Source organism: Pseudophryne corroboree, chromosome 4 (assembly GCF_028390025.1).
Source record: "Pseudophryne corroboree isolate aPseCor3 chromosome 4, aPseCor3.hap2, whole genome shotgun sequence".
NCBI classification, from domain to species: domain Eukaryota; kingdom Metazoa; phylum Chordata; class Amphibia; order Anura; family Myobatrachidae; genus Pseudophryne; species Pseudophryne corroboree.
The window spans coordinates 933363631-933385323 of record NC_086447.1 but is presented as its reverse complement, the minus strand read 5'-3'; the positions used below and the strand labels follow the sequence as shown (position 1 = coordinate 933385323).

The 21693-nt window shown below is 54.4% G+C and overlaps 1 protein-coding gene across 1 annotated transcript in view; it reads right to left on the bottom strand.

The window, feature by feature from the left end:
• Window positions 1-21693, bottom strand: part of KCTD3 (potassium channel tetramerization domain containing 3) — a 134578-nt gene that overhangs the window by 32909 nt on the left and 79976 nt on the right. The window contains exons 8-9 of the mRNA XM_063919098.1: window positions 16614-16704; window positions 12335-12525 (exon numbers count right to left, since the gene is read on the bottom strand). Coding sequence (XP_063775168.1) covers window positions 12335-12525; window positions 16614-16704 — 282 coding nt within the window. The remainder of the gene's footprint in view (window positions 1-12334; window positions 12526-16613; window positions 16705-21693) is intronic.

The following is a 21693-nucleotide window of genomic DNA, read 5'->3' as shown; positions in this document are numbered from 1 at the left end:
TACTCAGTCACTGGTTCTACCCACATGCCCCCGCTCCCTGGCACCACAGTACCCTCACATACCTACCACTCAGTCACTGGTGCTGCCCACATGCCCCCGCTCCCTGGCACCGCAGGACCCTCACATACCCACCAGTCACTGGTGCTGCCCACATGCCCCCGCTCCCTGGCACCACAGGACCCTCACATACCTACCACTCAGTCACTGGTGCTGCCCACATGCCCCCGCTCCCTGGCACCACAGGACCCTCACATACCTACCACTCAGTCACTGGTGCTGCCCACATGCCCCCGCTCCCTGGCACCACAGGACCCTCACATACCTACCACTCAGTCACTGGTGCTGCCCACATGCCCCCGCTCCCTGGCACCACAGGACCCTCACATACCTACCACTCAGTCACTGGTGCTGCCCACATGCCCCCGCTCCCTGGCACCACAGGACCCTCACATACCTACCACTCAGTCACTGGTGCTGCCCACATGCCCCCGCTCCCTGGCACCACAGGACCCTCACATACCTACCACTCAGTCACTGGTGCTGCCCACATGCCCCCGCTCCCTGGCACCACAGGACCCTCACATACCTACCACTCAGTCACTGGTGCTGCCCACATGCCCCCGCTCCCTGGCACCACAGGACCCTCACATACCCACCAGTCACTGGTGCTGCCCACATGCCCCCGCTCCCTGGCACCACAGGACCCTCACATACCTACCACTCAGTCACTGGTGCTGCCCACATGCCCCCGCTCCCTGGCACCACAGTACCCTCACATACCTACTACTCAGTCACTGGTTCTACCCACATGCCCCCGCTCCCTGCCACCACAGTACCCTCACATACCTACCACTCAGTCACTGGTGCTGCCCACATGCCCCCGCTCCCTGGCACCGCAGGACCCTCACATACCCACCACTCAGTCACTGGTGCTGCCCACATGCCCCCGCTCCCTGGCACCACAGGACCCTCACATACCTACCACTCACTCACTGGTGCTGCCCACATGCCCCCGCTCCCTGGCACCACAGGACCCTCACATACCCACCACTCAGTCACTGGTTCTACCCACATGCCCCCGCTCCCTGGCACCACAGGACCCTCACATACCTACCACTCAGTCACTGGTGCTGCCCACATGCCCCCGCTCCCTGGCACCACAGGACCCTCATATACCTACCACTCAGTCACTGGTGCTGCCCACATGCCCCCGCTCCCTGCCACCACAGGACCCTCACATACCTACCACTCAGTCACTGGTGCTGCCCACATGCCCCCGCTCCCTGGCACCACAGGACTCTCACATACCTACCACTCACTTACTGGTTCTGCCCAAATGCCCCCGCTCCCTGGCACCACAGTACCCTCACATACCCACCACTCAGTCACTGGTGCTGCCCACATGCCCCCGCTCCCTGGCACCACAGGACCCTCACATACCTACCACTCAGTCACTGGTGCTGCCCACATGCCCCCGCTCCCTGGCACCACAGGACTCTCACATACCTACCACTCACTTACTGGTTCTGCCCACATGCCCCCGCTCCCTGGCACCACAGTACCCTCACATACCTACCACTCAGTCACTGGTGCTGCCCACATGCCCCCGCTCCCTGGCACCACAGGACCCTCACATACCTACCACTCAGTCACTGGTGCTGCCCACATGCCCCCGCTCCCTGGCACCACAGGACCCTCACATACCTACCGCTCAGTCACTGGTGCTGCCCACATGCCCCCTGGCACCACAGGACCCTCACATACCTACCACTCAGTCACTGGTGCTGCCCACATGCTCCCGCTCCCTGGCACCACAGGACCCTCACATACCTACCTCTCAGTCACTGGTGCTGCCCACATGCCCCTGCTACCTGGCACCGCAGGACCCTCACATACCTACCACTCAGTCACTGGTTCTACCCACATGCCCCCGCTCCCTGGCACCACAGGACCCTCACATACCCACCACTCAGTCACTGGTGCTGCCCACATGCCCTCGCTCCCTGGCACCACAGGACCCTCACATACCTACCACTCACTTACTGGTTCTGCCCACATGCCCCCGCTCCCTGCCACCACAGTACCCTCACATACCTACCACTCAGTCACTGGTGCTGCCCACATGCCCCCGCTCCCTGGCACCACAGGACCCTCACATACCCACCACTCAGTCACTGGTTCTACCCACATGCCCCCGCTCCCTGGCACCACAGGACCCTCACATACCCACCACTCAGTCACTGGTGCTGCCAACATGCCCCCGCTCCCTGGCACCACAGGACCCTTACATACCTACCACTCAGTCACTGGTGGTGCCCACATGCCCCCGCTCCCTGGCACCACAGGACCCTCACATACCTACCACTCAGTCACTGGTGCTGCCCACATGCCCCCGCTCCCTGGCACCACAGTACCCTCACATACCTACTACTCAGTCACTGGTTCTACCCACATGCCCCCGCTCCCTGGCACCACAGTACCCTCACATACCTACCACTCAGTCACTGGTGCTGCCCACATGCCCCCGCTCCCTGGCACCGCAGGACCCTCACATACCCACCAGTCACTGGTGCTGCCCACATGCCCCCGCTCCCTGGCACCACAGTACCCTCACATACCTACCACTCAGTCACTGGTGCTGCCCACATGCCCCCGCTCCCTGGCACCACAGGACCCTCACATACCTACCACTCAGTCACTGGTGCTGCCCACATGCCCCCGCTCCCTGGCACCACAGGACCCTCACATACCTACCACTCAGTCACTGGTGCTGTCCACATGCCCCCGCTCCCTGGCACCACAGGACCCTCACATACCTACCACTCAGTCACTGGTGCTGCCCACATGCCCCCGCTCCCTGGCACCACAGGACCCTCACATACCTACCACTCAGTCACTGGTGCTGCCCACATGCCCCCGCTCCCTGGCACCACAGGACCCTCACATACCTACCACTCAGTCACTGGTGCTGCCCACATGCCCCCGCTCCCTGGCACCACAGGACCCTCACATACCCACCAGTCACTGGTGCTGCCCACATGCCCCCGCTCCCTGGCACCACAGGACCCTCACATACCTACTACTCAGTCACTGGTTCTACCCACATGCCCCCGCTCCCTGCCACCACAGTACCCTCACATACCTACCACTCAGTCACTGGTGCTGCCCACATGCCCCCGCTCCCTGGCACCGCAGGACCCTCACATACCCACCACTCAGTCACTGGTGCTGCCCACATGCCCCCGCTCCCTGGCACCACAGGACCCTCACATACCTACCACTCACTCACTGGTGCTGCCCACATGCCCCCGCTCCCTGGCACCACAGGACCCTCACATACCCACCACTCAGTCACTGGTTCTACCCACATGCCCCCGCTCCCTGGCACCACAGGACCCTCACATACCTACCACTTAGTCACTGGTGCTGCCCACATGCCCCCGCTCCCTGGCACCACAGGACCCTCACATACCCACCACTCAGTCACTGGTGCTGCCCACATGCCCCCGCTCCCTGGCACCACAGTACCCTCACATATCTACCACTCAGTCACTGGTTCTACCCACATGCCCCCGCTCCCTGGCACCACAGTACCCTCACATACCTACCACTCAGTCACTGGTGCTGCCCACATGCCCCCGCTCCCTGCCACCACAGTACCCTCACATACCTACCACTCAGTCACTGGTGCTGCCCACATGCCCCCGCTCCCTGGCACCACAGGACCCTCACATACCCACCACTCAGTCACTGGTTCTACCCACATGCCCCCGCTCCCTGGCACCACAGGACCCTCACATACCTACCACTCAGTCACTGGTGCTGCCCACATGCCCCCGCTCCCTGCCACCACAGTACCCTCACATACCTACCACTCAGTCACTGGTGCTGCCCACATGCCCCCACTCCCTGGCACCACAGGACCCTCACATACCCACCACTCAGTCACTGGTTCTACCCACATGCCCCCGCTCCCTGCCACCACAGTACCCTCACATACCTACCACTCAGTCACTGGTTCTACCCACATGCCCCCGCTCCCTGGCACCACAGGACCCTCACATACCCACCACTCAGTCACTGGTGCTGCCCACATGCCCCCGCTCCCTGGCACCACAGGACCCTCACATACCTACCACTCAGTCACTGGTGGTGCCCACATGCCCCCGCTCCCTAGCACCACAGGACCCTCACATACCTACCACTCAGTCACTGGTGCTGCCCACATGCCCCCGCTCCCTGGCACCACAGGACCCTCACATACCTACCACTCAGTCACTGGTGCTGTCCACATGCCCCCGCTCCCTGGCACCACAGTACCCTCACATACCTACTACTCAGTCACTGGTTCTACCCACATGCCCCCGCTCCCTGGCACCACAATACCCTCACATACCTACCACTCAGTCACTGGTGCTGCCCACATTCCCCCGCTCCCTGGCACCGCAGGACCCTCACATACCCACCAGTCACTGGTGCTGCCCACATGCCCCCGCTCCCTGGCACCACAGTACCCTCACATACCTACCACTCAGTCACTGGTGCTGCCCACATGCCCCGCTCCCTGGCACCACAGGACCCTCACATACCTACCACTCAGTCACTGGTGCTGCCCACATGCCCCCGCTCCCTGGCACCACAGGGCCCTCACATACCTACCACTCAGTCACTGGTGCTGCCCACATGCCCCCGCTCCCTGGCACCACAGGACCCTCACATACCCACCACTCAGTCACTGGTTCTACCCACATGCCCCCGCTCCCTGGCACCACAGGACTCTCACATACCCACCACTCAGTCACTGGTGCTGCCCACGTGCCCCCGCTCCCTGGCACCACAGGACCCTCACATACCTACCACTCAGTCACTGGTGCTGCCCACATGCCCCCGCTCCCTGGCACCACAGGGCCCTCACATACCTACCACTCAGTCACTGGTGCTGCCCACATGCCCCCGCTCCCTGGCACCACAGGACCCTCACATACCCACCACTCAGTCACTGGTTCTACCCACATGCCCCCGCTCCCTGGCACCACAGGACCCTCACATACCCACCACTCAGTCACTGGTGCTGCCCACGTGCCCCCGCTCCCTGGCACCACAGGACCCTCACATACCTACCACTCAGTCACTGGTGGTGCCCACATGCCCCCGCTCCCTGGCACCACAGGACCCTCACATACCTACCACTCAGTCACTGGTGCTGCCCACATGCCCCCGCTCCCTGGCACCACAGTACCCTCACATACCTACTACTCAGTCACTGGTGCTGCCCACATGCCCCCGCTCCCTGGCACCGCAGGACCCTCACATACCCACCAGTCACTGGTGCTGCCCACATGCCCCCGCTCCCTGGCACCACAGTACCCTCACATACCTACCACTCAGTCACTGGTGCTGCCCACATGCCCCCGCTCCCTGGCACCACAGGACCCTCACATACCTACCACTCAGTCACTGGTGCTGCCCACATGCCCCCGCTCCCTGGCACCACAGGACCCTCACATACCTACCACTCAGTCACTGGTGCTGCCCACATGCCCCCGCTCCCTGGCACCACAGGACCCTCACATACCTACCACTCAGTCACTGGTGCTGCCCACATGCCCCCGCTCCCTGGCACCACAGGACCCTCACATACCTACCACTCAGTCACTGGTGCTGCCCACATGCCCCCGCTCCCTGGCACCACAGGACCCTCACATACCTACCACTCAGTCACTGGTGCTGCCCACATGCCCCCGCTCCCTGGCACCACAGGACCCTCACATACCTACCACTCAGTCACTGGTGCTGCCCACATGCCCCCGCTCCCTGGCACCACAGGACCCTCACATATCTACCACTCAGTCACTGGTTCTACCCACATGCCCCCGCTCCCTGGCACCACAGGACCCTCACATACCCACCACTCAGTCACTGGTGCTGCCCACATGCCCCCGCTCCCTGGCACCACAGGACCCTCACATACCTACCACTCAGTCACTGGTGGTGCCCACATGCCCCCGCTCCCTAGCACCACAGGACCCTCACATACCTACCACTCAGTCACTGGTGCTGCCCACATGCCCCCGCTCCCTGGCACCACAGGACCCTCACATACCTACCACTCAGTCACTGGTGCTGCCCACATGCCCCCGCTCCCTGGCACCACAGTACCCTCACATACCTACTACTCAGTCACTGGTTCTACCCACATGCCCCCGCTCCCTGGCACCACAATACCCTCACATACCTACCACTCAGTCACTGGTGCTGCCCACATGCCCCCTCTCCCTGGCACCGCAGGACCCTCACATACCCACCAGTCACTGGTGCTGCCCACATGCCCCCGCTCCCTGGCACCACAGTACCCTCACATACCTACCACCCAGTCACTGGTGCTGCCCACATGCCCCCTGGCACCACAGGACCCTCACATACCTACCACTCAGTCACTGGTGCTGCCCACATGCCCCCGCTCCCTGGCACCACAGGGCCCTCACATACCTACCACTCAGTCACTGGTGCTGCCCACATGCCCCCGCTCCCTGGCACCACAGGACCCTCACATACCTACCGCTCAGTCACTGGTGCTGCCCACATGCCCCCTGGCACCACAGGACCCTCACATACCTACCACTCAGTCACTGGTGCTGCCCACATGCTCCCGCTCCCTGGCACCACAGGACCCTCACATACCTACCACTCACTTACTGGTTCTGCCCACATGCCCCCGCTCCCTGCCACCACAGTACCCTCACATACCTACCACTCAGTCACTGGTGCTGCCCACATGCCCCCGCTCCCTGGCACCACAGGACCCTCACATACCCACCACTCAGTCACTGGTTCTACCCACATGCCCCCGCTCCCTGGCACCACAGGACCCTCACATACCCACCACTCAGTCACTGGTGCTGCCCACATGCCCCCGCTCCCTGGCACCACAGGACCCTCACATACCTACCACTCAGTCACTGGTGCTGCCCACATGCCCCCGCTCCCTGGCACCACAGGACCCTCACATACCTACTACTCAGTCACTGGTTCTACCCACATGCCCCCGCTCCCTGGCACCACAGGACCCTCACATACCTACCACTCAGTCACTGGTGCTGCCCACATGCCCCCGCTCCCTGGCACCACAGGACCCTCACATACCTACCGCTCAGTCACTGGTGCTGCCCACATGCCCCCGCTCCCTGGCACCACAGGACCCTCACATACCCACCAGTCACTGATGCTGCCCACATGCCCCCGCTCCCTGGCACCACAGGACCCTCACATACCTACCACTCAGTCACTGGTGCTGCCCACATGCCCCCGCTCCCTGGCACCACAGGACCCTCACATACCTACCACTCAGTCACTGGTGCTGCCCACATGCCCCCGCTCCCTGGCACCACAGGACCCTCACATACCTACCACTTAGTCACTGGTGCTGCCCACATGCCCCCGCTCCCTGGCACCACAGGACCCTCACATACCCACCACTCGGTCACTGGTGCTGCCCACATGCCCCCGCTCCCTGGCACCACAGGACCCTCACATACCTACCACTCAGTCACTGGTGCTGCCCACATGCCCCCGCTCCCTGGCACCACAGGACCCTCACATACCTACCGCTCAGTCACTGGTGCTGCCCACATGCCCCCGCTCCCTGGCACCACAGGACCCTCACATACCCACCAGTCACTGATGCTGCCCACATGCCCCCGCTCCCTGGCACCACAGGACCCTCACATACCTACCACTCAGTCACTGGTGCTGCCCACATGCCCCCGCTCCCTGGCACCACAGTACCCTCAGATACCTACTACTCAGTCACTGGTTCTACCCACATGCCCCCGCTCCCTGCCACCACAGTACCCTCACATACCTACCACTCAGTCACTGGTGCTGCCCACATGCCCCCGCTCCCTGGCACCGCAGGACCCTCACATACCCACCACTCAGTCACTGGTGCTGCCCACATGCCCCCGCTCCCTGGCACCACAGGACCCTCACATACCTACCACTCACTCACTGGTGCTGCCCACATGCCCCCGCTCCCTGGCACCACAGGACCCTCACATACCCACCACTCAGTCACTGGTTCTACCCACATGCCCCCGCTCCCTGGCACCACAGGACCCTCACATACCTACCACTTAGTCACTGGTGCTGCCCACATGCCCCCGCTCCCTGGCACCACAGGACCCTCACATACCCACCACTCAGTCACTGGTGCTGCCCACATGCCCCCGCTCCCTGGCACCACAGTACCCTCACATATCTACCACTCAGTCACTGGTTCTACCCACATGCCCCCGCTCCCTGGCACCACAGGACCCTCACATACCCACCACTCAGTCACTGGTGCTGCCCACATGCCCCCGCTCCCTGGCACCACAGGACCCTCACATACCTACCACTCAGTCACTGGTGGTGCCCACATGCCCCCGCTCCCTAGCACCACAGGACCCTCACATACCTACCACTCAGTCACTGGTGCTGCCCACATGCCCCCGCTCCCTGGCACCACAGGACCCTCACATACCTACCACTCAGTCACTGGTGCTGCCCACATGCCCCCGCTCCCTGGCACCACAGTACCCTCACATACCTACTACTCAGCCCACTGGTGCTGCCCACATGCCCCCGCTCCCTGGCACCGCAGGACCCTCACATACCCACCAGTCACTGGTGCTGCCCACATGCCCCCGCTCCCTGGCACCACAGTACCCTCACATACCTACCACTCAGTCACTGGTGCTGCCCACATGCCCCCGCTCCCTGGCACCACAGGACCCTCACATACCTACCACTCAGTCACTGGTGCTGCCCACATGCCCCCGCTCCCTGGCACCACAGGACCCTCACATACCTACCACTCAGTCACTGGTGCTGCCCACATGCCCCCGCTCCCTGGCACCACAGTACCCTCACATACCTACTACTCAGTCACTGGTTCTGCCCACATGCCCCCGCTCCCTGCCACCACAGTACCCTCACATACCTACCACTCAGTCACTGGTGCTGCCCACATGCCCCCGCTCCCTGGCACCACAGGACCCTCACATACCCACCACTCAGTCACTGGTTCTACCCACATGCCCCCGCTCCCTGGCACCACAGGACCCTCACATACCCACCACTCAGTCACTGGTGCTGCCCACATGCCCCCGCTCCCTGGCACCACAGGACCCTCACATACCTACCACTCAGTCACTGGTGGTGCCCACATGCCCCCGCTCCCTGGCACCACAGGACCCTCACATACCCACCACTCAGTCACTGGTGCTGCCCACATACCCCCGCTCCCTGGCACCGCAGGACCCTCACATACCTACCACTCACTCACTGGTGCTGCCCACATGCCCCCGCTCCCTGGCACCACAGGACCCTCACATACCCACCACTCAGTCACTGGTTCTACCCACATGCCCCCGCTCCCTGGCACCACAGGACCCTCACATACCCACCACTCAGTCACTGGTGCTGCCCACATGCCCCCGCTCCCTGGCACCACAGTACCCTCACATGTCTACCACTCAGTCACTGGTGCTGCCCACATGCCCCCGCTCCCTGGCACCACAGGACCCTCACATACCTACCACTCAGTCACTGGTGCTGCCCACATGCCCCCGCTCCCTGGCACCACAGGACCCTCACATACCTACCACTCAGTCACTGGTGCTGCCCACATGCCCCCACTCCCTGGCACCACAGTACCCTCACATACCTACTACTCAGTCACTGGTTCTGCCCACATGCCCCCGCTCCCTGCCACCACAGTACCCTCACATACCTACCACTCAGTCACTGGTGCTGCCCACATGCCCCCGCTCCCTGGCACCGCAGGACCCTCGCATACCCACCACTCAGTCACTGGTGCTGCCCACATACCCCCGCTCCCTGGCACCGCAGGACCCTCACATACCTACCACTCACTCACTGGTGCTGCCCACATGCCCCCGCTCCCTGGCACCACAGGACCCTCACATACCCACCACTCAGTCACTGGTTCTACCCACATGCCCCCGCTCCCTGGCACCACAGGACCCTCACATACCTACCACTCAGTCACTGGTGCTGCCCACATGCCCCCGCTCCCTGGCACCACAGGACCCTCACATACCCACCACTCAGTCACTGGTGCTGCCCACATGCCCCCGCTCCCTGGCACCACAGTACCCTCACATGTCTACCACTCAGTCACTGGTGCTGCCCACATGCCCCTGTCTTGTTTTGAAGCTAAGGGACCATGGTTTTAATAAAAATTTTTTTTTTATTATTAAATATGGACTTCTACAATTCAAGGTCACATGATGTGACCTTTGACCCTGAATAGCTTAAAAAAAAAGTGAAGTATGATACACAGTTACATACAATCTCTCTCTGGTCTAAGTGTCATTTTGGGATGCCTTTGGGAGCAGGAGGATACATATCACAAGTAATAATTCCTGATTGTATTTTCCGAGACGTCTGTATCGTAGAATGAGGTATAACGCTGTATACAAGTCAGTGCCTCCTCTTCCGCACCAATGCTTTCTCTGTGTCTGGGTGTCCACAGCAGCTAGGGTGTAGGTTCATCTAGTAGCGGTCCGATGATTGGCCATAAGGGGTCATTCAGACCCGATCGCTAGGCTGCGTTTTTGCACAGCGGGCGATCAGGTCCAAACTGCGCATGCATCGCAATGCGCAGGCGCGTCACATGGTTACAAAGCGGATCGCTGCTCAGCTATGGGTTTGTGCGACAGAGCCATTCGCACAGGCGATCGCAAGGAGATTGACAGGAGGAAGGCGTTTGTGGGTGTCAACTGACCGTTTTTAGGGAGTGTCTGGATAACACAGGCGTTCCCAAGCGTTTGCAGGGCGGGTGTCTGACGTCAATTCCGGGACCGGATAGGCTGATGTGATCGCAGCGGCTGAGTAAGTCCTGGGCTACTCAGAGACTGCACAAGATCTGTTTGTACAGCTCGGCTACACATGCGTCCGCACACTTGCATAGCTAAAATACACTCCCCTATAGGCGGAGACTATGCGAGTGATCAGGTTTGAATGACCCCCATAGTGAGAACGTGTTGTCTTGGAAGGTTCAAGAAGAAGAGGAGTCACTGACTTGTAAGGTTTCCTCAGACTTGTATACAGCATTACACGTCATTCTACGGTACAGAAGTCTCGGAAATACACTCAGGAATTATTACTTGTGATATGTATCATTTCAGGGTTTTTTTTACTCCTTCTCTCAAAGGCATCCCAACATGAAACTTAGACCAGAGAGATTGTATTTAACTGTAGAACATGAAAAAAAATTAAAAGTACTTTTTTAGATATTCAGGGTCAAAGGTCACAACATGTGACCTTGAATTGTAGAAGTCAATATTTCAATCTATAACTATTTTTTTATTAAAACCATGGTCCCTTAGCTTCAAAACGCGACCAACGTGGAAGTTCTGCCACAATTAGCAGCAAAGTTGTGATTTTATGAAGCTGACCTTGATAGCGTCACTTACACTTTCTATCATGTCTGCAGCCCTGTGGCATGAACGCTGTATCACCGAGGGCGTGTTACATAGGAAAGTAACTTTATGTCGTCCGCCATCCTACCACATTTCATGGAAATCTGAGATGGTCAAGTGGAAAAGTGACTTTCTTGTGATGATTTGGCAGAAACGCCCCCTATCTATGTTACTGGTGTCATTTGTTTTTTCCCCAAAATGTGTCATTCTGATTATTCTACATGTGACCGGTTTCAGTAACAGAAAACCTTAAATATTCAGGGCGGGATGTATTAAGGTACATCGCCGCCCCTCGCCGTTGATTGCATATGTACTAACATATGCGATCAATATCGCAATGCGGTGACGGAGGCCCCCCGCGATACCTGTGAGGTGGTCTGCGGGGGGTCTCAGTCACCTCCCAGGGGTCCCCACAGTGCCTGGACTCCGGGAAGCAGCAGCAGGCTGCCCCCGCCGCCTCCTCCTCCCCCCTGACCTCCGGCTGCGTTGCTAGGGGGAGGAGGAGGAGATTACCTTCCGGTACCAGGGCTGCCTGGAGGAAGGTATTATGGGGGGGGGGGTCGGCGTCTGCGGCGGTCGGCGATAAGAAGCCCATAGGCTTCTATAGGGTATCCTGGACGGCGAAAAACCGGCGGTGGGGTCTTAGTACATTTGAAAATGCGGTAAAATCCCCGTTTTCGGGGGTTTTACCGCGTTTTTCCTTTAGTACATCCCACCCTCACTGTGCAGTAACACAGATGTTTGTAAGTAACAGACAAGTCATGTAATGTGTGTGTGTGGGGGGGGGGGGGGGGGGGTACAGACTAATAACCTTCTGAGATGAGTAATTAACGACATGAGAGTCCCACCTATTTCACTCTCCCGGCTGCCGTCCTGGATGCTCCACAGAATGATGCTGCTCTCAGAGGCAACAGCCACCATCTTGTCTTTGTCGCCATGAGGGCCCCCCACGACCTTGGCGTTGAGCGCCACCCTTTCGATGGTCCAGTCTAGGTAGGGGCTGGAGAAGACCTGTTGCCAGCCGGAGGATTCCTTTATCCTGCGAGGAGGAGGAGGGAGAGAGTCAGCCATGCTGGGATCTGGCACCGCTCGTTAGAGGTGACAAATGTCTATTGATTTACAATTAAAACCTACATGTACTGTACAGAGTACTCCCATTACAGCGCAATGTAAAAGTATATCTGCCCAGCCTCCCGCCAATGTGATAGTACGGTCTGGCCAAAACTAAAAGTGAATTCATTGTAACCCTAGAGACGGGCGACATAAAGAGGAAATATAAACATGTGTAAACGTAAAAGCTGCCCAGCAACCGGGAATCAATGTGCGCAAAACAGCACGGTAAGCCGCCCAATCAGGCACCGGTACAAGGCGAAACATCACAACAATTATTTACTATGTTCCTTGATTATCGTTATCTTTTATTAACAAGGTTCAGCAAGGGTTCTGCATCATAGGAACCATGTCCAATCATGATTATCCTTAAAACCTGGAATGCTGGGGTGCTTTGGGGACAGCGTTTGGGAACCACTGCCCTAAGAGGTTTAGCGAACCTTTCACTGGAGGTTTAGGCCACAGCAACCAATCAGATTGAAGATATTATTTATCTAATACAGTCTATAAAATGATAGCTAAGCTCTTACTGGCTGTTGTCCGCGGCACCTGCAAATCTCCTCTTTAGAAGGTGAAGTAAATCTACCCAGAGGTCTCTTGTTCTCTAGTGATGGGACAGGGGAATGAGACGCTGATAAGCAGTTTGGGTCGGCAGGTGCAGTACAGAGTCCTCATCGTCTACCAATCAACGCACATCCGCTACACTCACGGTCAAGAGTTGTAGCCAATGATTAAGAGACTAAAAGATTGGAGATACGGGGTTGGAGATACGGGCTTAAGAGAGAGATAAAGGGAAGAAGTTGCCCAAAGCAACCAATCATCTTCTGTTAACTAGTTGCTGTTGGCAACTTCTCCACTTTATCTCTCTCCAAGCGTGATACCATTCCTCCAAGATGAGGAAATCTGAACAGTGTAGAGGAGCCCGTAAGGTTGTTTGGCAGCTCCCATTACAGCTGTTTCTCACTGGGAAGAGAACCTCAGGTAAACGCAGGACACGCTGGTGGAATTATATCCCTGGGAAAAGCTGGAGCCAGGGTCTGGGCAGAGTGAAGCCTGGCACAGCATATTGCCCCCCCAGCCCTCACCAGGGAAAGCAGCAGGAGGAGGACACATGCATCTAGGAAGCTTTAGGACCATAACTGGCTCATCCACGTCCAGCACAGGTGTTATATAGACACTATGCAGCGGGGATGTGTGGGTCCTTCCTCAGGGGCACCAACTGGTACCCGCTGTAGAAGCTTCTGGATACAACGTAGGAGGCAGGGTTATCTGCAGCGGTGAGAGACACCAGTAGGGAGTGGGGTAGTCATGTAGGTAACTATTATCCTCCAGACGCGGAGAGGTAGCCCCATGTTACATAGAGGAACTTGCTGAACATCATTTGTTACTTTACAGCTGTTGAGCTACAGATCAGAGACGTCTCCCCCCCTCCCCCGTCTGCGGAGAATGGATGGAGAGCCAGCGCTGATCCCTCTCCTCACCATTAATAAGAGTTCTGTCAGGTTCCTATTTCTCTGTGACTCACCGTGAGCGTGTCTGAGTGTGAAGGGAACAATTGCAGACCGCCAGCGCGGACGGACAGGTCATCCATTTGAGAAGCATTAGAGCGAGATATTTGACAAATTTCAATAAACCCCTCAGTGTGTTCTCTCTGTGACTGTAAGACTAGGGCGAGTCGGCACCCAGTGGCCAGGCCGACGCTGAGACACTGTTACAGTCATTAACACTTGGTAACGTTGCTGGATTGGAGGGCAGTAAGCGATTTACCCTACTCACAGAGAGCGGTATAACAACACATAATAACCCTAAGAGTGACACCAAGCCCAAATTATCCCAAAGACCCTGCTCCAAATACTACACTACGGAACACTAGTGCTACAGATTGTGGTGCTGTATACATTAGAAGAGTTTATGTTATAATGTGAATTATCTGCTGTGTAACACAATCCGCACAGCGGCAGCGAGTTACAGCAGGGACGGAGCACAGTAAGGGTTGTGCTGACTCCAGGCTCATATATAGAGAGAATGCTCTGCATATATGATAAGAGGGTTTATACGGAATGTTTTAGTTATTGAAAAACAAACAGTAAAATCACAGGATGGGGCGCACAGTGCAACACTTACTACATAACCAGCTGCAGGAATGCAGTTTCTATTTAGTGCATGCAAACTGTAGGAACTGCTGAATACGCATCACGTATACTGCGGCTGGCATAACGTAAAGCTCCGTTCTAACTTCAGCAATAGTGTTTCCTCGCCTCCAGCTAATACTGGGGCTTCCTGCACTGGACAGCCAATGTTTGGGAGATGCTGTACAGTACCGGGCACAGGCAACAGGGAGATATTCAGAGGTAAATTCAGAACACTGACAGGCTGGGAACGCTGCGGAGTAAACAGCTTCCATGGTCTCCCCAACCTGCTCTAATACTGAGGTAAGAAGCGAAACCTTCCTAAGTGTGAAGTCTTGCGATGGGAGGAGGCAGCTCTTTAACACAGTGTTAATATGAACCCACCGCTGTTGTCAGCTTAGGGACGCAGCTAAACTGAAGTGATTGCATTGTGAATGTAGAAAGTTACTTCATCTTTTAGGCATACTTGTCCTCTCTGGTGATTTTTTTGAGCAGTGCACCCTCCCTCATGCCGCCCACGTTCTAGGGAATCAGGCGGTACGGGGGATGCGGAATGCCGACATCATAGCCCGCCATTTCTGCATGGGTGAGGCCAAATAATGCAATCTGCCCAACCTCCCGACACAATGGTGGTCATTCCGAGTTGATTGTGCGCTAGCTAGTTTTAGCAGCCATGCAAACGCTATGCCGCCGCCCACTGGGGAGTGTATTTTAGCTTAGCAGAAGTGCGAACGCATGTGCAGCCGAGCTCTGCAAAAACAGTTTGTGCAGTTTCTGAGTAGCTCTGAACCTACTCAGCGCTTGCGATCACTTTAGCCTATTCCTGTCCGGATTTGACGTCATACACCTGCCCAGCCAAGACTGCGTTTTTTCAGACACGCCTGCGTTTTTGCAAACACTCCCTGAAAACGGTCAGTTGACACCCAGTAGCGTCCCCTTCCTGTCAATCTTCTCGCGGCCGTCAGTGCGAAGAAAAACTTTGCTAGAACCTGAGCACAACCACAAAGGGCTTTGTACCTGTACGTCGTGCGTGCGCATTGCGGGGTATACGCATGCACTGAAATGACATTTTTTCACCTGAACGCTGCGAAAATCGGCAGCGAGCGATCAACTCAAAATGACCCCCAATATACTAAGCTTCGGCAAATATGCCTTGTTCTTAACGCAGGGATTTTCTTTGTCAGCTGAACATCGCGGTCTCACTATTCTTTGCGTCACTTCTGCAGAATTTCAAGTAAACATTCTGCAACTTCCCTACCGGAAATAGGAGCCTGCAGCCACCAGGGCTGGGTCTACGGCAACGTAGGAGCAGCTTCAGGATAAAGGAAGCTTGCACAATGAAATATACATTTATAAAACAGCCCCATGAGATCAGTTAAGAGGTTAGTAACACTGTAGTAACCACACAAGGGGTCAGCCACTGAAGACGACCAATCATAAAGGTGCTTTCATTAGTGTAGCGGGCATCGCGCTGGACAACGGTAACGCCGTACCTACTGGATTCTACTGGATTTTCTATAGAAGTTATTTGTGATGCCATAACGCGTGTAAATTCCCAGCCCCCAGGTATAAAACATAATTGCGCTGCCGCTTTGTTCTCCGTCTGCTGGAAATAACATTGTTAACTGGACAAGTACATATCCCTCTCTCACTGGAGATAGTTTTTAAAGTAATGACTTCTTTACACTCTAATATAAAAGAGTACAGCAGTTGAACAGATGAACCCGATCACGGTTTATGTTCGTAGTGATCCCAGTCACTGGAGCTAATTTGGGAAGAGAAATGGTTCACGCGGCGCGGAGCTGAGTGCATTCTGGGAAAAACAATCAGCCTCTAAAAAAAACATAAATAAAATAAAAAAAAGCTCATCCTGATGAATTATTCATACCTGTAGCACACCACGAAATGAGCGTAGGCAGTGACAATCCAGTTGTGATGGCCTGCTACTATTAGCACTTTCCGCGGATCCACTGGGATTCCTACAAAATGCAAGGGAAAAGATATATATAAATTTAATGCCGCCGCGCCTGCCAGTATATGCACAACAAACCCAAAGACAAATGAGAGTCCCACTTTCCAAAACAGTCAAATGATATTACCTGCAGACGCTTAATCATGGACACTAGAGTTTGCAATTTACATTTCCACCCCTTCCACCCCCCGAAGCATTAAGTAAAGTTATAGGTTATGATGTTGCCAACGTGAAAGCCCAGGATAGCAGAGAAATTGGATTCCCAAATGAGACTGGTGGACGGAGTGCTCTGCGGAATGAATGCAGCCTTGGTGCAGTACGAGGGGAGGTGGTGGCTGCTGGTAAGGGGGGGTGGGGGGTGCACGGGGGCCTCCATTTATCTACAGGTCAGGTACGCGGCTGGCAAGTCCCGTAATTGCATCACCATCACTGATCCATCACTACATCTCAAATCTGAACTCATGAGACCGTCCTCCAGTGAGATGGGGCTATTGAAAGTGACACTCTCACTAAATCATAAGTCTCTTAAGCAGAAGCTGCCTGCCGCACTTAATAACCGGAGTTTTGCTCAAACACAGAGATGTCGGCAGCTGCAGCTCTTGCAAACATTACGCCTGTACTTATTCTCCGCTGTAACTGCTGCCAAGAGGAATAAGAGAAACGAAATCTCTCGCTGTAGTGACTGAGATGTTACTGTGTCAGCGAGAACATGTGACATCTTCATTAGGCTGACAACGGCCCCCTCCCGTTCGCTGCCAGCGGCGCGCACACTTTGGTAGGAAGAATTGTTATTACAAGTCACAAGTGCAATGTGCAGATTTGAAGTCTCGGTCGGGGGCAGAAAAGCCTCAGCTCATGGAGTGAGCGCTGATCTCGCTCCTGGAAGTAAGCGTCTGATGGGAACGAGCACATAAATAGAGCTATGCGTCGTGTATACAAATGCTTCATTGGCTCCTTGTGTGCATATGTTCCGGAGAAAGCCCGTTTAAATACCCAGCAGGGCGGGAAGCCATAACAATCCCTGCAAAGGTCTCTTCTCATGATAAATCAAACGATTGCAAAAAGTTACAGAATCCTAATGATAATTAACAAAGTACATTACGTATAACGCAAGGGGGAAAAGAAAAGAAAAGAAAAGGGAGAAAACACAGAACATGAAAGTCAGAATGCACCGGAACACAGCAACAGCGCACAAAGGTATGCTGCAACATATCTCAGAAAATATACCATGGCAGCCGCCGTTACTAATAGAAACTTATGTCATGTCCTATGGGGGGCACTGGATACACTGGGGTACAGAGTGCAGTGGCAGAGCATACCCCCCCTGCCCCCGATAGGCTGCCTGGTATCCTCAGTATTGTACCCCCAAAGCAAGAGCACAGAACGAGAGGTGGAGTAAAGAAACACACTCCCACTGAGGGAAACAACAATCCTAAACCAGGAAAACAACAAAAGCAGCAACACAATGAACAACATCAGAAGCACTAAGAGCGTACAGGTAGATTGTACCCATTAGGATTTTAAGATTTTTTTTTTTTTTTAAATAAAATAACAATAACCCCATTTTCTCATTCATCTGATGGGGTCAATAGATACACAGGGGATGCCCCAAAGTGGTCCCTAAGGGACGGTACATCCAGAACTGGCATCTACTGAGGCAAAGCTATTGAAACTAAATATTTTGTGAAAGTGTGGACCGAAGACATTGGCCATCCGTTTAGGATTGGGTATGATTCCGCCGGTGATGTGATTACATCCCATTAAGATGCCGGCCAACCTGTGACATGGAGTTCGGAAAGGGGCAAGGAGGTCATCCCATCCTGCGCAGTACCCTGGTATTATGGATGTAGGTCCTCAAATCCGGATGAACGTCCGTGACTAGAGACCTCTCTCTGGAGATATACATTCCTGATTTGGATGGAATTTAGAAATCAGCTTTGGAAGAAATAAAAAGTTTTGGTTCTAAATACAGCCCTGTCTTAATGGAAGATGAGGAATAAGAAGACATACAGGACAGAGCCACCAGCTTTGAAATGCTCTTGACGATAGCAAAACGGAAATTTGTCCTCCAAAAAGAAGACTTCTCTAAAGTTGAGATCCCAAGGACTTATTGGGGGGAAATACATGGAGGCTGCAGATACAACACTCTGAAAGAAGTCTGAACTACAGGTAATAGAGTGTTTGAGACCTGAACCTTTAAAGAGTCAAGTGTTAAATCTCGGTCCAGGCCACCCTGCAGGAATTGCAATGGTAGGTCCAACCAATATGAATAAGAGAAAAACCCCTTGGCATCACTTCAGGAGATGATCTTCCAAACCATGTGGTTAATGTTTTTCAAAACAGGCTTCCGAGCATTGATTATAGCCTGATCCGCACAGTCAGAGGAACCTTTAACTCTAAGAATCACAGCCATTAAAACCAGCCGAGGCAAGACTCTGGTAAAGAAAAGGACCCTAACTGAGATTCTGGGCCCTCTGCCATGCTTAGAAAGTCAGCGTTTGTACAAAGTCCTTCTGAGTTAGAACATATTTTTTTAGTTATATAAGGTGACACAGATGGAATTTTCTGACTAGATCTTGATGGCCCTTCTTTGGATGAAAAGGTTTCTCCTGGCCAGGGTACTTTTAAAACTACTGTGTGGTTCAGTATATTTTAAGGAGCCCAAACACTCTGTAACTGGGACTGAAGGTGGTAGTCCCAGTCTGGTGTCCATAGTCATTTTCTACCAGTCACAAATGTAGAATGAATGACTATGTTGGTGGCCTCTCAGCCACCTGAATAGTTGGTTGCTCAAGTGCTGGTGACACTTGTTCCATTTAGGAATTACCATGATGTAGAACACCATTTGTATAAAACTGTGAAATTGCACCACCTAGGAGATGGACACCATCTTTCCCAGGACTTCATGTCTAAGAAAACATACCTGCAAGAGGAGTGTGTCCTCTGCTGATGGCTGGTGAACAGTAGACCCAGAAAGATCACCCGCTGGCAAAGTGTCAGGTTGCATTTTTTACAATTAAAAATTAGAACCGTTAGATTCGAGCCTGCTGTCCAGAAGATGAGCCTACAGCAAGGTTGAGGAGATGGCCTTAAATCAGCAGTGTCCACGTAATAGGATAACCATCTGGATCAGATAAAAGCAATCATCACTTGTGAGCACAACACGCTTGGGGCTGAGGCCAGGCTGAAGGGAATGGCCCGAAAGGCAAATGTTATGATGTTGGCCATCCCTCCCAAGTTTTCCTGAGATGTTCAGAGGCCTCATGGATATTGCTCCACCAGATTGGATTTTGGTTCATCAGATTCCAGAACCTCTGCCAATTGTTCAAACCACCTCTCCACAGCCCTATTTACCAAAACCAACCCTAACATAGGTGTAATAGGTGTAATGGAGACCACTGCTGCACTGTGAACCATCTTGAAGGAGGCCATCATTTTCATATCCGTACTATTCCCACAGTTAGCTGTGTGGAAGCGGAATGGTTGTGGCCTTCGATAGGTTAATTGGAGCATCCACCTAAGGCAGAGATTGCCATTCCACTGTATCTTACTGTAGCTAGGGAAAGGAGAAAGAAAATGTGAGATTAGTCCATGCTTCGCTCAGCAGCTCCTCCAACTGTTCCAAAAATTTCCATTTCTTTTACTTTTTAGACACTGAACTGTCCATAATCTCAAATTCCTCACTGTATTCATCTCTAGTGTTTTCCATATGGCGGGCACTAAAACATCCACTCTCAGCTGTCTGTTGGATTCCTCAAGGCTAAAAACATTCTGCCATCTTGGAAGGAAAACTCAGAATTAGACTGCTCCAGAGCCCGGGGAACACCCGGAAGCTACCTCCTTCGTGGTCTAGCTATGGTGGTTTTTGTCTTAATTCTCTTTAAGGAAGTTGACAGAAGCGGGAAAGGAAAAACTCCTGGAGGCTGGGGTCAGTGGGGCAGAGAAGCGTGGCTCCATTCTTGCCAGTAGGTGAGAGCAAGAGCTGTTCCTCTGCCTCACATGCTGCACACAGCGCATTCTGGAGAACTCACCCCATACTGGCTCTTTATCCTATCCATGTGTTGAAACAGGGGGTAGAGGAGCTGTTAACATCATGCCACTACACCTCAGTTATGTCCAACCAGCTGGGTAAATGATAAATTGCCGATTGCTTTGCAAACCTACAATGTTATCAATGTGAGGAAGGGGACAAACATTCCTGGACTTTGGATGTCTCTGATACGGAATAATCACAGTTCTGTTGGTTGAGGGGTCTGGTGGCTACAAATTTAAGTTGCAGGTGCACGGGGAGCTTCACCCAGCTACTTTAGATAGAGATCGGTTGCTGGTAGATGGTATCTAATGTTCACCTTCAGTTGAAAACCTACTGGTGCAGTTAAATATTATATGAAGCCGCCTCCACACTTCTGAACTATGTTGGTGGCTGGGACTCAAATCGGAACAGTTAATGTAGGAAGTAAGATGGACAGATAGTGTCTGTACCCTTCTGCAGGTAACAGTCCATACACTCTCTGGGAGAGTCTCTATTTAACTTAAAGGAGCTACATAGGGATTTCACTAAGAAAAAATATCCTCCAGGCAGGGGCGTCAGAATGATTTCAGGCTAGGGGGGGCGAAGTTAGGATTTCATTTTGGCGCCCCAGCTGCGGCCTCCTCTCCTTCAACCACATACACTCACCCCCCCCCTCAAGGCGCGGGGGAGTGCATATTCTGCATCTACAGAAAGTAAGCGATCCCCGGCATCCACGCCTCCATCATGTTTGGGGGGTGGTCAAGCTGCCCACTTGCCCCCCTCCCCCCTCCCATTCCGACGCCTCTGCCTCCAGGTCCAACTAAGTTAAACGGAAATGCGACACAAAGCTGTGGATACATCCACCACAGAATCCAAATTAAAATATTGAAGCCCTAATAAATAACACATACTGTACTGAAAATGTTTAGGTGTTTTAGCAACTAATTCACCTTATAAAAGTATCTGATCAAAGAGAAGGGTGCC